Consider the following 12,593-nt stretch of genomic DNA (forward strand, 5'->3'; position numbering starts at 1 on the left):
CTTTGCCTGGTGTATGCAGCTGTAGTCATATCTGCTTTATACAGATAACCGTGTTGGCAGTTGCTACCTGAAGTATGGACCAAGAGGGGATGGGAGCCTATCCTGCAACACTGAAATTGGGGTTGGAGTCAGTCGTTCCTCATGCTGCTGCTCCCTGGGAAAGGCTTGGGGAAACCCCTGTGAGACGTGTCCCCCCATAAACAGCAGTAAGGAAATGTTCTCTTGTTTACCCCCGACCTCTTGGTTTAGGAAATATTAACAACGGATGGAAAAAATGTTTGAAATCTTTTACTGTATTACAATATATTTGTCATTCAAGACACTTATTCTCTTCATAAGACAGCATTATGGCACAGTTTTAAAAGACAAGCTCCATGCTTCTGTCAGAGGGATGACGTGGAAGTGTGAACGTGAGTAGCAGAAGACCTGACCATTAGTCTTCTGTGACTGACTTGATGCCTGTTCTCACAACAATAAATCAGTGGTAACTTCAGAAGACACTTCCCACTGGACCAGGCCCATATACTTTGGGTAGTTTGGGGCATTTTATTTATTTTGCCTTTACTTTTCTCCCAAAAAAAAATTGAGAACCTTGTAGATATGTTTAATGTGTCTTAAGAATGGAATGATTGCATACATCTACTGGGATTTTCACTCAGCAACTCCATGCTGGTAGGGAAATAATTAAAAAATGCTTAGAACTCAAATCGTGGCTTTAATTTGGAGAGCTGCAGTCGTTCTCAAAGGAAAGCATTGATGACTCTTGCTTAGCTGTGTCTAAGTGACTCTTGAGTACTTTCAAAGCTGCTACCCAGTGATAGTTACCAGTTTTGTAGACCTTTGAAGTTCTTGGAATGGATAATGCAATGGAAATGCCAAGCATGTTGTTCTGACCAGTCCCATAATCATAAGAATTCCAAGTTTAACACGTATCTTTATCAAGAGTATTTCATAGTAAAGAGCTTCAAAGCTATTTAATTGTTTTATTGTTTATTTATTTATTCATTTTGCATAGAATGTTTCATACTAAAGAACTGTCAAAGCGGAAAATATGTGCCTTTGTAAAGACAGAGTATGGAGAAATCAACACTGTGCCTGCCTTGGGAGTATCTGAGGTTATGGTAATAAAAGAAAGCAGAACTCTTAATCCTACTTTTTCAATTTTCTGTTAATCTAATGCAATTGCTTTATTTACTGTGAAAAGGTTAAAAACTAGAAACCAATGAATATTGCTAAGAACACTCATTAAAAACTCAGGTGAAATTCCATGTTTCTGTTGTCATTATTTTATCCTTTGTATGACTGACATGTTCTCTTGTGTTATACTTTATTTAGCAGAATACAACACTCTGTGTCCAGGGGGAGAAGGATTCAGGCCAAATCCCATCACTATTATTTTAGAAGGTGAGTTTCTCATAAACTTCTGTGATGACCAGCAGTAATAAAACTGTGTCATCTTTGGAGTGGTGTATACAGGAACTGCATTTTTTTTTCAGAAATTTTAGTGCAAAGCAAAAACCTTTGCTAATGTGACTTGGACAACAACCTGATGAAAAGGCATAATGTAAAAGAATATTGAAGAGGTCCAACACTATTTCAACAGGAAAATAGCCTGATGTATCCATTTTGTGTGCTTCTTACTTGAATTGGACTTCAAAAATGGACCCTGAAGCATAAGTCATTTATTAGCTTTTCAGTGGAAGATAAAAGTTTCAGGAAATGCCAGACAAAGAAACCAATTCCAATAAATGGGGAATTAGATGCCAAATTGCTGTAAACAGTAATGGAAGTTAATCTCCATGGGCTCATCAAGCTGAAATGTGCTTCTAAAGAGCTTTTGATCAGAAGAGTATAAGAATCTTATCCTTGCATTCCTGAAGTGCAATTTAGAAGGTGAAAAAAAGAAGAGTTCATGTGACAGTTAAAAGCTACTAGTTGGTAAAATTTCAGGGTAGTACTTAGATTCTCCTGTTTCCTTTCATTCTAGAATGAAAATGTGTTGGGTTTTGTTCTCTGTTTTCAGACATTGATGAATGTCAGGAACTACCAGGTCTCTGTCAAGGTGGAAATTGCATCAATACTTTTGGCAGCTTCCAGTGTGAATGTCCCAATGGCTACTACCTCAGTGAGGAGACAAGAATCTGTGAAGGTTGAGTCCCCTGAAACCTCTTTCTCTGTCACAGTGCAGTTATGAGAAACACTGTTTTTAGCCTTAAATCCATAAGTGGATATGGTACCCCACACCCTTACCTAAAATGTTCCCTAAAATCATTATCTTTGGCACCTGTGATGTGACAGTGTAAAACCTGAAGTGCCACACTTGAATATACTAATGTTTGTAAAGTGTAAAGAATCTTTCATGGTTTCACCTAGTTTGGAGGGTTGTAAGTCATCTTCCCCTTCTTCACTCACTTTGTGAGAAACCAGAGCCTATTAATCCTGAGGCTTTGCTAAGCTCAGCTGAATAAAACTGACTAAACTGGGTTTGAAATTAAAATTCTATGGGAAAAAAGCCTTACACCCCAAATATCTTAAATAAGAAGATCCAAGGATAGCTCAGCAAGGTGATTTATCTTGCCTCTTATAAAGCACTTAGAAGGTCTTTTCTCAGTGAACAGATTAATAGAACTGACAAGTGACAAATCCACCTGTGAGAAGAAGGTGTGAATGTCTTCAGTGAAGTTGATGGGGCACAAGATGCTCCAATTTCAGTGGTAACTTCAAGATCTTTGAATTTCTTTAGTGTGTTCTGTTGCACTTACAAGAACTAAGACTGGATGTACTAACAGTAGCTGTTACAATAGGTACTTAACCCAAATCAGAGCTGTACTTTCCAAGCTGGTTTTTAAATTAAACATTTTTGCTGCCTTTGCATGGTTTATTATGATCATCTTTCTCAGAAACATTTGCTAGGGATTGGACCTCTTTTCCCTTGTTAATTGTGATGTTTTTGTTTGGCCTCTAGATATTGATGAGTGTGTTGCACATCCTGGTGTCTGTGGTCCTGGCACCTGCTACAATACTTTGGGGAACTACACCTGTATTTGCCCACCTGAATATATGCAGGTGAACGGAGGACATAACTGCATGGGTACGCAAAATGTCATCTTTAGTGGAACTACTTGAATATCAGAGTGTTTTGAGGCCAGTGCATGAAGTCTGTGCTTAAAATTTCCTTTTAGATGAGCCCAGTTTTGAAGTCTTGTACTGATTTTGCTTATCTTTAACTCCCAGTTCTGTTGTGTAGCCAGAAGGAGATCCCAGTCATTGGCATGCAGCATTCAAGTGCTCTTATTCCCTAGCAGAACTCACTGTTCACTAGTTTATTTTCAGTAGTCACTTCCAAATGGTACAGTTTATTAAACAAATGGATCTCATGAACAACAACAGTGGATCTGTGATTTCTTGGGAGTTCTCCTTTCTCCCCTTCATGTCTGAGTGAAAACTGAAAATTTGTCAAATTTTGTGTAGGTCTAAAACCAAGACTGTAGATTACCTCAATCCTTACATCATTTTTAAGTGCATGTCCTTGGGTTGCATTCAGAAACCAGTTAGTGAACCATTCTCTGGTTTGGTAGGAGGCTGATATTGACCTAAGTCAGGCTGTTGGTAGTTTCATCAGTGGTTCTCTTCTCACATCTAGACATGAGGAAAAGCTTTTGCTACAGAAGCTATAACGGAACCTCCTGTGAGAATGAACTGCCCTTCAATGTAACCAAAAGGATGTGTTGCTGTACGTACAATATTGGGAAAGCCTGGAACAAACCTTGTGAACCATGTCCAACTCCAGGAACAGGTAACACCTACTGTAGTCATCCCATTTTATTACTCGCTTTGCTTATCTTAAGATTTCAGGCCCAAAACTCATTTACTGCATGCTCAAGGGAAAGTAACAATAATACTCTGCCATTCTGTTACTGTCTGGATTAAATCTTGGTGTGATAAACAAGAATAAGTATTTATTCCATAATTTTCTACTCTATACTGAGTGATACAGCTTGAATAGTTTGAAGGTACCAATTGTTTTTCCTTGATGAGAAAGAACTCAGGAAAAACACATTTTCCCTCTCAGCTGCCCCTGAAGGCAAGAGAACAAACTACTGTCAGGTGCCACTGAGATCAAAAGGCCTGGAGAGTACAGACTGATCTTCTGACATCTGTCAGACCTGTAGCTAAAAAGATATTTGTAAAACAGGTATCTGTAGATGGATCAAAATATGTAGACCTCTTTTTTTGGTGATGGGTGAGTGTTCTATTCTTTCTTTCTTTCTGACGAACACCAAGGCTTTCAGAGGTTTTCTAGGGTCATAGATTAACTTTCTAGGGTCATAGATTAACTTTCAGTAATTTAGATTTATATGAAGAAATCTATGTTTTGGTAGATAATACGCACCAGGGAGACACAGTAGACATAAGCAAGTTTTCTGAATGTGTGAGTTTAGAACTCCCAGCTATAAAGCTTTCACTTTGAGGTTGCTGGAAAAGCAATTATTGGGCAACAACACTGGGGTTGAAGATACTGGCTGACAAGAGATGGTCTGTCTTCCGAGATAATCAATTTAGGATTGTATAATTCAGTTCTTGATAGCTGGGGATACATTTATCCAGGTAGTCCTGATCTATCAGAGCAACAAGATAGGGTTTCATTATTGAGTGTGTTACCTTTCTGGATTTTCCAGTTGTGTCTCACATCTGAGCATGATCTTCTTAGTTGCTTTTACATTTCCACTACTGAAGGTGAATGCACTTGTGAAAGCTGAGTAAGCAGGGCATTGTAAGGGGATGTAAAAAAATTATCTTCCATAAAGGGAGGTCAAAATACTAAAGTACAGTTCATTTTCAGTTCATCTTTATAGAGCTCATTGCCTGGAATAAAACACCCTTGAAAGCTCAACTCAGAAAGGTCATTGGTGGGAGAATCACCAACTTGGGAACCTGACAGTAGCACCTGGCACTCAGTAGAAGATTCTTACATTTGAAAAAAATTCAGACATGCCTAGATAAAACAAAAAAACCCTCAGGTACCTGTTTAGTACAAACACAATTGATTGTTTAATTGACTTGCCCCAAGCTTACAGGTTTAGTGCCACAAAACCCATACCTCCAGTGCTGCATAATTTGTGATGTTACTGTAAAGAATATATTACTTTCATTCCAAGTGATTTTTCCTGGTGAAATAAGGGAAACAGCAGATAATTGAAGAAAGATTTTCCGTCGCAAGCAGTAAAGAGTAGGAAAATAGGACTGGAAAGAATAGAAAACAACCTCTTTGTTTTCTTCCTTAGGTAGGAGGAGGGAGAATGAAGGAATGTTCCTAGCAGTCAGGAATGGGAGATGGAAATTTCTTCTTGAGAGAAGAAATATATGTTTGCTATCACAGAGAGCTCATGAAATTCTTTCCCATAGTCATTTATCTCAGTGCCATAAAATTGTCATCATGATGACAGCATGATGAGAAAAATACAGCAAAGTATTAACAGGGATTCATGCAATTCATATTCTTGTGCCAAAGAAAGAATTCTCCTGTTAAATTGGTAAGACTGAAATTCCCATAACTTCTGCAGCTCTTAATGGTTCATTAAAACAAAAACTGTCTGTTAGTGTGTGAGCAGTTATGGGGTTAAAATATTTCCTGCAATACTTCAATATTGCCTTGTTAGCTCTCCTAAATGCCTTTACTGTATTTGCAGACATGGTTGAACCTCTTTCACCATGAGGAGGGATTGTGTGAGGGATCAAATACAGTTCCCAAGTGTAACTGGTTGAATGGCTGCACTTATGTCTATAATCAGTTGTTTTGGAATCTGGGTGGGGGCTACACATCACAGACAGGGGTTATGATACACTGACCTTAACCACTTTGCTAGACTGAGCCCAGTAGCTCGTTAAGAGCATTATTCTGCTCTGATGTGAATTGTATTGTTCCTCTAAATGAACTTCACATGCCAATGCATTTGCATTTTTTCCTTGGTAAACACCTCTCTTTCTTCCTTTTCCTATGTTTCTGCTTAGCATTCAGTCTCTATTTGATGACTTTAGGTAGGTAGATAGACTGTTCTGCTTGGTTTTACATATTATGCAGGTCACAACAATGAGCATACAGACTTTAATCAGAAATAGTAATTCTTTTTTGTTGTTTTTTTTCTTTAAACCCAAAGAAGTGTAGAAAGCTGCTTCTCTGCTAGAGGTAACCAAGAATGTGCAGAGCTCCCTCATGGTTTGATAATATCAGGAGTGCCTATCTCTGAGATTTTTTTCCTGTTATGTGATAAATCTTTTTGTCCTAAAAAATAATACAGTGTTAATTATATGAGATTTTGAAACATTTTTAAAGTCATTCATGCAAAGTCGAATTTTCAGAAGGTAAATCTCTGGCATGTTTTTGTTTGGATATTTGGGCCCTTTGCATAAATGCATTATCATGCAGTCCTTACCTAGTTATATGCTTTTTACAGTACAAATTAAAAAAAATGTGAAAAACTGTATTCAACAATTGCACAACACAGAATGAAGCAGAGCCTGCAACCCTTGGAGCCTCTTCTTCATCCTGCCAGGCCTCATGTGTTAGGCATTATCATCTTCATTGTCCACGAAGACACTGCAGTGAACACAAAGCCTTGTTTTTGTCCAGTATGTGTATTTCACAGGTTTACTGACAGCAGTGAATTGCTTAAAGCTCCTTGCAGAAAAGAACTTGTTTCTAACCCTCAAATCTTACACGTAATATAAACATAAAATATTCTAAGGCTGTATCTATAAAAAAGCAGAAAATTGCTGGATAGTAAAGTGCTGTGGCAGGCACCTCTGTGGGCCTGTGTCCTGTACTGCAGGAGTAACTGGAGTGGGCATTAAGCAGTGATTAAACAGTAGGACAGAAAGAAATGCTGATGTTGGGATGTTCTGGCTTTTCTTCCCTTCTGCAGCTTGGCTTGCTTACACAAATAACAAAGAACATTTGCATGTGAGTAAAACATTTTGTCCAATCTCATTCAATGATCAACCAAATTTGCTGAAATTTTAATAAACAAGAATGTTTGGTGTAAGGGAGACAAGAATTATTTCAAGTATAACACCAGTGGTTAAACTTCACAAAACTATAAGCTGTTGAAGATCTGACATTAAAGTGTAGACAGTCAAGAGGCTCAAACTACAACCAGTAAAGAAATAAACTATCACTGCTCTAGATTAAAGATCGTTACTTGCAGGATTACAGAAGGGTCTCCTTTTTGTATTTTCTGTGCTAGAATAATTTGTCAATGTTTCAGGTTTAGAGATGCATCAAAGGCAGATTCCATATGCTTCTTCCTGTTGGATAAGTGGATTTCCTATAGGTCCTCAGCAGCACTCACAGTTGTCCAAGCACTCACAGAGGTCTCCAGACATTATGCTTCTAGAACCCCTTTGAATTTTATGTCAATCCTATGTTTTTGTAAATTTTTATCCACTTTTTTTTGAAGGATATTTTACCTTGGCTTAAGGCCCTGAATGTACAGATATCTCCCACATACTTTGAAATATTCCGTTATCAGTAGTTTGGCAAGTTAATATTAAAAGTTCCTTTTTCTGGATAATTTGAATGCTGATAAAATATAAAATGATGCCAAATAGGAGCTGCATGGTCATTGTTTGCAAACACACACTTAAAAGAAACTGTTCATTCAGACTGGTTGTGTCTTCACATTGGAATTATTTCATTCCCCTCAAGTATACAATTCTACTGGCAGTATTACAAAAATTTGACATAATTAGAGCTGTAGGACTGTCAGTTTTCTTATTTCTACCTAATCAAAATTTATCACTCTACTGTAAATGTGTAATAATTTCTTTGTCTGGAATCAGTGTTCTGCCATTAAAATCTCATCCTGCAATAATCACAGAATCATAAAATTTAAGGGTTGGAATGGACCTTACAGATCATCTAGTCCCAACCCCCTGCCCTGGGCAGGGACACCTCCTCACTAGATCAGGTTGCTCAAGGCTCATCCAGCCTGGCCTTGAACAAGTAAAATTTGTTGGATGTTTTAAGCTCAGTAGAAACTCTTTTCCCCAGTGGTTAAAAGAAGCTTTCCATTGTCCCAGAATATGTCCTAACATATCTTGGGGTACTTATTATTTGTGTTTGTGTAAGATCCATCTTTGGAATGAGTCTCCTCAAAAGAAATATTAAATCTTAATCTTCTGTGTACAAGTAGAATCCCTCTCCAGCTCCCCTGCAGGCCCTTCAGATACTGAAATGTTGCTATGAGGTCTCCATGCAACCTTTTCCTCCAGGCTGAACAGCCCAAACTTCCTCAGCCTGTCCTCATAGGGGAGATGCTCCAGTCCTCTTACCAACTTCGTGGCCTCCTCTGTACTTGCTCCAACAGTTCCATGTCCTTCTTATACTGAGGACACCAGAACTGCATGCAGTATTCCAGGTGGGGTCTCATGAGAGCAGAGTACAGAGGGAGAATCACCTCCTTTGACCTGCTGGCCACACTCCTTTTGATGCAGCCCAGGATTCAATTGGCTTTCTGAGCTGCAAGCACACACTGCAGCTCATGGTGAGCTTCTCATCTACAATCATTCCCAAGTCTTTCTCCTCATTGCTGATCTCAATTACTTCCCCATCCAAACAGTAGGTGTGCCTGGGATTGCCATGGCCCAGGTGTAGGACTTTGCACTTCATTTTGTTGCTGTTAATGAGGTTTGCATTGTTCCACCTCTCCAGCCTGTCAAGGTCCCTCTGGATGTCCCATCCCTTCCCTTCAGCTGGGACTGCCCCACACACCTGGTGTGGTCACTGAACGTGCTGAGCATGCACTCAATCCCAATAGAATCCATGCTAGAAATGTTTCTCTGTGTGTTGCAAACACACTCAACTTCATACACCTTGCATGGAAAAAACATGAGTTAATTTATTTTATACTTTATACTATGAATTTCCCATCCTCCAGGTGGGAAAACAGGATATAAATAGAGCACATTAAAACAATGCTCTTTTTTTGGAGAGTCTTTATTAAAGCAGAGGATCAATTCTGCTCTTCAGTTTACTGGAACTAAGCTGCAGTAATCTCCACAGAAAACAACAGAGATCGATTGGTCATAGAAGCCTGGGTACTGGGAAATTAAATTTATTTCTCCTATTTGAAATTGTTGCTGCAGATTCTCACTACAGATGTCTAGAAGACAGGGATAAACCTTAAATGGTAAGTTAAGGAGGTCTGTTAAAAAACCCCTGAACAACTGGCCTTCTGGTCTCTCAAACAAGACATTTAGTCATGTGCAAGTCTGCAAAGATTTGAGGAAAAAGAAGTATGAATTAGTACTTCAGTTTGCATTGTTTTCTCAATACAAATTGTACAAGAGGCAATGAATAAAATAGATTTAGCTTAAAACAGCTCTTGAAAAGATGAGAAGACTACACATAATTCTTAGGAGATTTGTGTATTCACTGAAAATGCTCCATTCTCTACTTTGCTCTAGCTGAGTTCAAGAACATATGTGGGAATATTCCTGGCTTTACCTTTGACATTCATACCGGAAAAGCTGTTGGTAAGTTTCACTAAACTCTCATTCACCAAAAATTGTTTTGCATAAGATTGTTGCACCTGTATAATGGTAACCAAAAATAAACATTTCCTATACTAAAATTCTAATTTCATTGTGGAGTTACAATGGTGACACAAATTGTGAGAACAATTTTTGCGTAGAATATTTCAAGATTGTTTTGTTTTTCCATATTTTGTTAAGACATTTTGCTCACCTTCCATCTTAGTTCATAATTTTGAGTTTTAATTGGTAAGCAAAAAGCTTTTGGCTTCAAAAATGTTGTGGGACTTTTCTGCACATTTGTAACATTCTGCATATTTTCCAATGCTTAGTATTGCTCTGTTTTCATCACTTCTTGAACTTCACATAGTTTATTTTCTCTCATAATGGGGATATGTTTTATTTATAACCTGTATACAATTCCTATAGATTAAAAGGAACTCCTCAGCTCAGTTTTAAATACGGAGAAAATGAGAATGCAAGCATTACACAAAACATGATGTACTGTACTTAAACTAGCTCATCTCACTTTCAGACATTGATGAATGTAAGGAAATCCCAGGAATCTGTGCAAATGGTGTTTGCATCAATCAGATTGGCAGCTTCCGCTGTGAATGCCCCACTGGATTCAGCTACAATGACCTTCTCTTGGTCTGTGAAGGTGATTTGAAATTATGTTATTTTCCACTTAGCTCCCTTAAGCATGCTTATCTCCTTAAAAAGGGGAACATTTAATTCACGTGTCTTGCAAAATCTAAGAGACAGACTTGTGAGCTTTATTGTAGGGCTGAAGTCTATAAATCAGTTTGTGAAGTGTTTGTCTTTAATACACACACACACACGCACTTAATAAAATTTGTACTAGTTTTCTGTCAAGCAATTCACTGACTCCTAAACAGGTAGTAAATGAAATCCTTCCCTTCCCTTCCCTTTTCCTTTTCTGGAGAAAGATCTTGTTCTGAGAACTTCTCAAAGAAAAGTTTTGTTGATTTTTTTTCCCCATCTTGTCCTCTTCTGCTCCAATTTTGGAGGTAGAGATGTTCATGAAAGCGAACAGTATAATTCTGTATGTCCTAAAGTCAAGAAGAGTTTTGTCATTGGTAGTCAAGGGTCATGTGCTAACATGTGCACCTCAGAAAATTAATAAATTGTTCCATTTATTTGTTCAGTTACAAGGCAAAGAGAAATTTTTTTTTAATGCTAAAATTACTTTAGGCAGATGGTTAAATTTGCAAAGCTGTTTCAGTGTGTAGTGAGTTGGACTCATAGGATCCTCCTTCATCCAGAAGGTGTGTTATGGATGAAATTGTATTTGAAATTGATGCATTGGAATTGATGTATGAAATTGGAAAATGTATGAAATTGTGACCTCTTCTGATTTGTGGTGCTTGTGTGTTTATGCACTCAGATAGACCTGGATACTGACAATTAGGAGCTTACATTTAGCAGTGTAACCTATGGAGCTATAGTCAGTCACTTCACAGCAACTTATTATCATAATTTCCTGAAATTACTCAGTTATGCTGGTGGACTAAAACTCCAAAACCACCTCTCTCACTGGAATTGTGACTCTATCTTACTGGAATGACAAAAATTATTTTGCCTCTGAAATTGTCCCTTTTATACTTATGTGAGTTAACAGCACCCACAAAGCAGCTACTGCCAAATTTGGTAGCAATTATTTAGGCATTCTCTGATTTCAACAGTATTGAAAACAGTTTTAAATTGTCTTCAACTGATCCAACTGATCCTTGCAAATGACTTCAGAAACACAGACATTTTTGCTGGTGTGAGAAAGGTAAGTTGCATTTTCTGGAATGGATGAAATTGAAATTTACAGCACAGGAGGCTGAAGGTCAGGCTATTCATGTATTGATTCACCTTGCACAAGATGGACAACACAGCCTAAATTTTAGGCAGAAATGGTTTCTGATGTCTGAACTATGGCTCTTGGTCTTTCAGATATTGATGAGTGCAGCAATGGGGACAATCTCTGCCAAAGAAATGCAGACTGTATCAACAGTCCTGGTAGTTACCGCTGTGAATGTGCTGCTGGATTTAAACTCTCGCCCAATGGTGCTTGTGTTGGTAAGAAAGCAGTTGACTTTTCCCTTCTGTTTTTTATTAACCTACGGTACGTGTGATTCTTTCAAAGGGTAACAGCACCGTTTACGTTCTGTTACCTTGTGTATTCTGCTGTTTTACTTTATAGGTCTGTTTCTCTGTAGAAGGGAAGAAAAGACAGAGTAACATTTTTAAAGGACATTCTTTATGCATCAACCAAATCCTGACAGTAGTTTTAACCTCAAGGTGTATAGGCAAGCAGTTCCTATAAAATTAAGTTTTGTTATGATTCATGTTTATTTATGGATGACTTTGAGTCTGGTTTCAGTAATAATAACAGATTGTAAAAACATTGTTGTGTAAAATGATGGAATAATGGAAGTCAATAATGTGTACCATCTGCTTTGTATTTTTGTTATAGATCGCAACGAATGTCTGGAAATTCCTAACGTTTGCAGTCATGGTTTATGTGTGGACGTGCAAGGAAGCTACCAGTGCATATGTCACAATGGTTTTAAGGCATCTCAGGATCAGACTATGTGCATGGGTATGGAAATAAAATACTTCTGTGTGTGGTTTGTTTGGTTGTGGTGTTTTTTTAAGGAGGAGGGGATGAGTGTGAATTTTTTTCAGTAGATTATAGTGACATTAGAAGACTGGTTCATACATTTCTGGAGGTATTCTGAACAAAGTATGTGAAGTTGTCCATGGAGTGGATGTTTCAGAAAAAAACCCAAAACTATCTCCATGTTACTGAAGAATATATGAACACCATTGTCACAAAAATACATCATAGTATTGTTGAGACAGAGAAGTTTATAGGATGTTTCACAGACTAGTAGAGCTTGGAGATAAAAAGACACATTTTCCAATTGTTTAGAAGTTTATTGAGTTACCCAGGAAAAAACTGAATCCCACATTCAATGCAGCTTAAACTGTACTAATTTTGTCTGAAAATGATGTCATGATTGGGATGATATAAGAAACAAGAACGCTGA

General features: G+C 37.8%; 1 protein-coding gene across 1 annotated transcript in view; it reads left to right on the top strand.

The window, feature by feature from the left end:
- The window catches only part of LOC103807501 (fibrillin-2), a gene marked incomplete at both ends in the record, with an annotated part of 50,615 nt that overhangs the window by 20,999 nt on the left and 17,023 nt on the right, over nt 1–12,593 (top strand). Inside the window, 9 exons of the mRNA XM_009080233.1 lie at nt 45–206; nt 1,336–1,404; nt 2,024–2,149; nt 2,966–3,091; nt 3,644–3,796; nt 9,466–9,534; nt 10,067–10,192; nt 11,494–11,619; nt 12,017–12,142. Coding sequence (XP_009078481.1) covers nt 45–206; nt 1,336–1,404; nt 2,024–2,149; nt 2,966–3,091; nt 3,644–3,796; nt 9,466–9,534; nt 10,067–10,192; nt 11,494–11,619; nt 12,017–12,142 — 1,083 coding nt within the window. The remainder of the gene's footprint in view (nt 1–44; nt 207–1,335; nt 1,405–2,023; nt 2,150–2,965; nt 3,092–3,643; nt 3,797–9,465; nt 9,535–10,066; nt 10,193–11,493; nt 11,620–12,016; nt 12,143–12,593) is intronic.

This window comes from Acanthisitta chloris, unplaced genomic scaffold (genome assembly GCF_000695815.1).
Source record: "Acanthisitta chloris isolate BGI_N310 unplaced genomic scaffold, ASM69581v1 scaffold14828, whole genome shotgun sequence".
NCBI lineage: Eukaryota > Metazoa > Chordata > Aves > Passeriformes > Acanthisittidae > Acanthisitta > Acanthisitta chloris.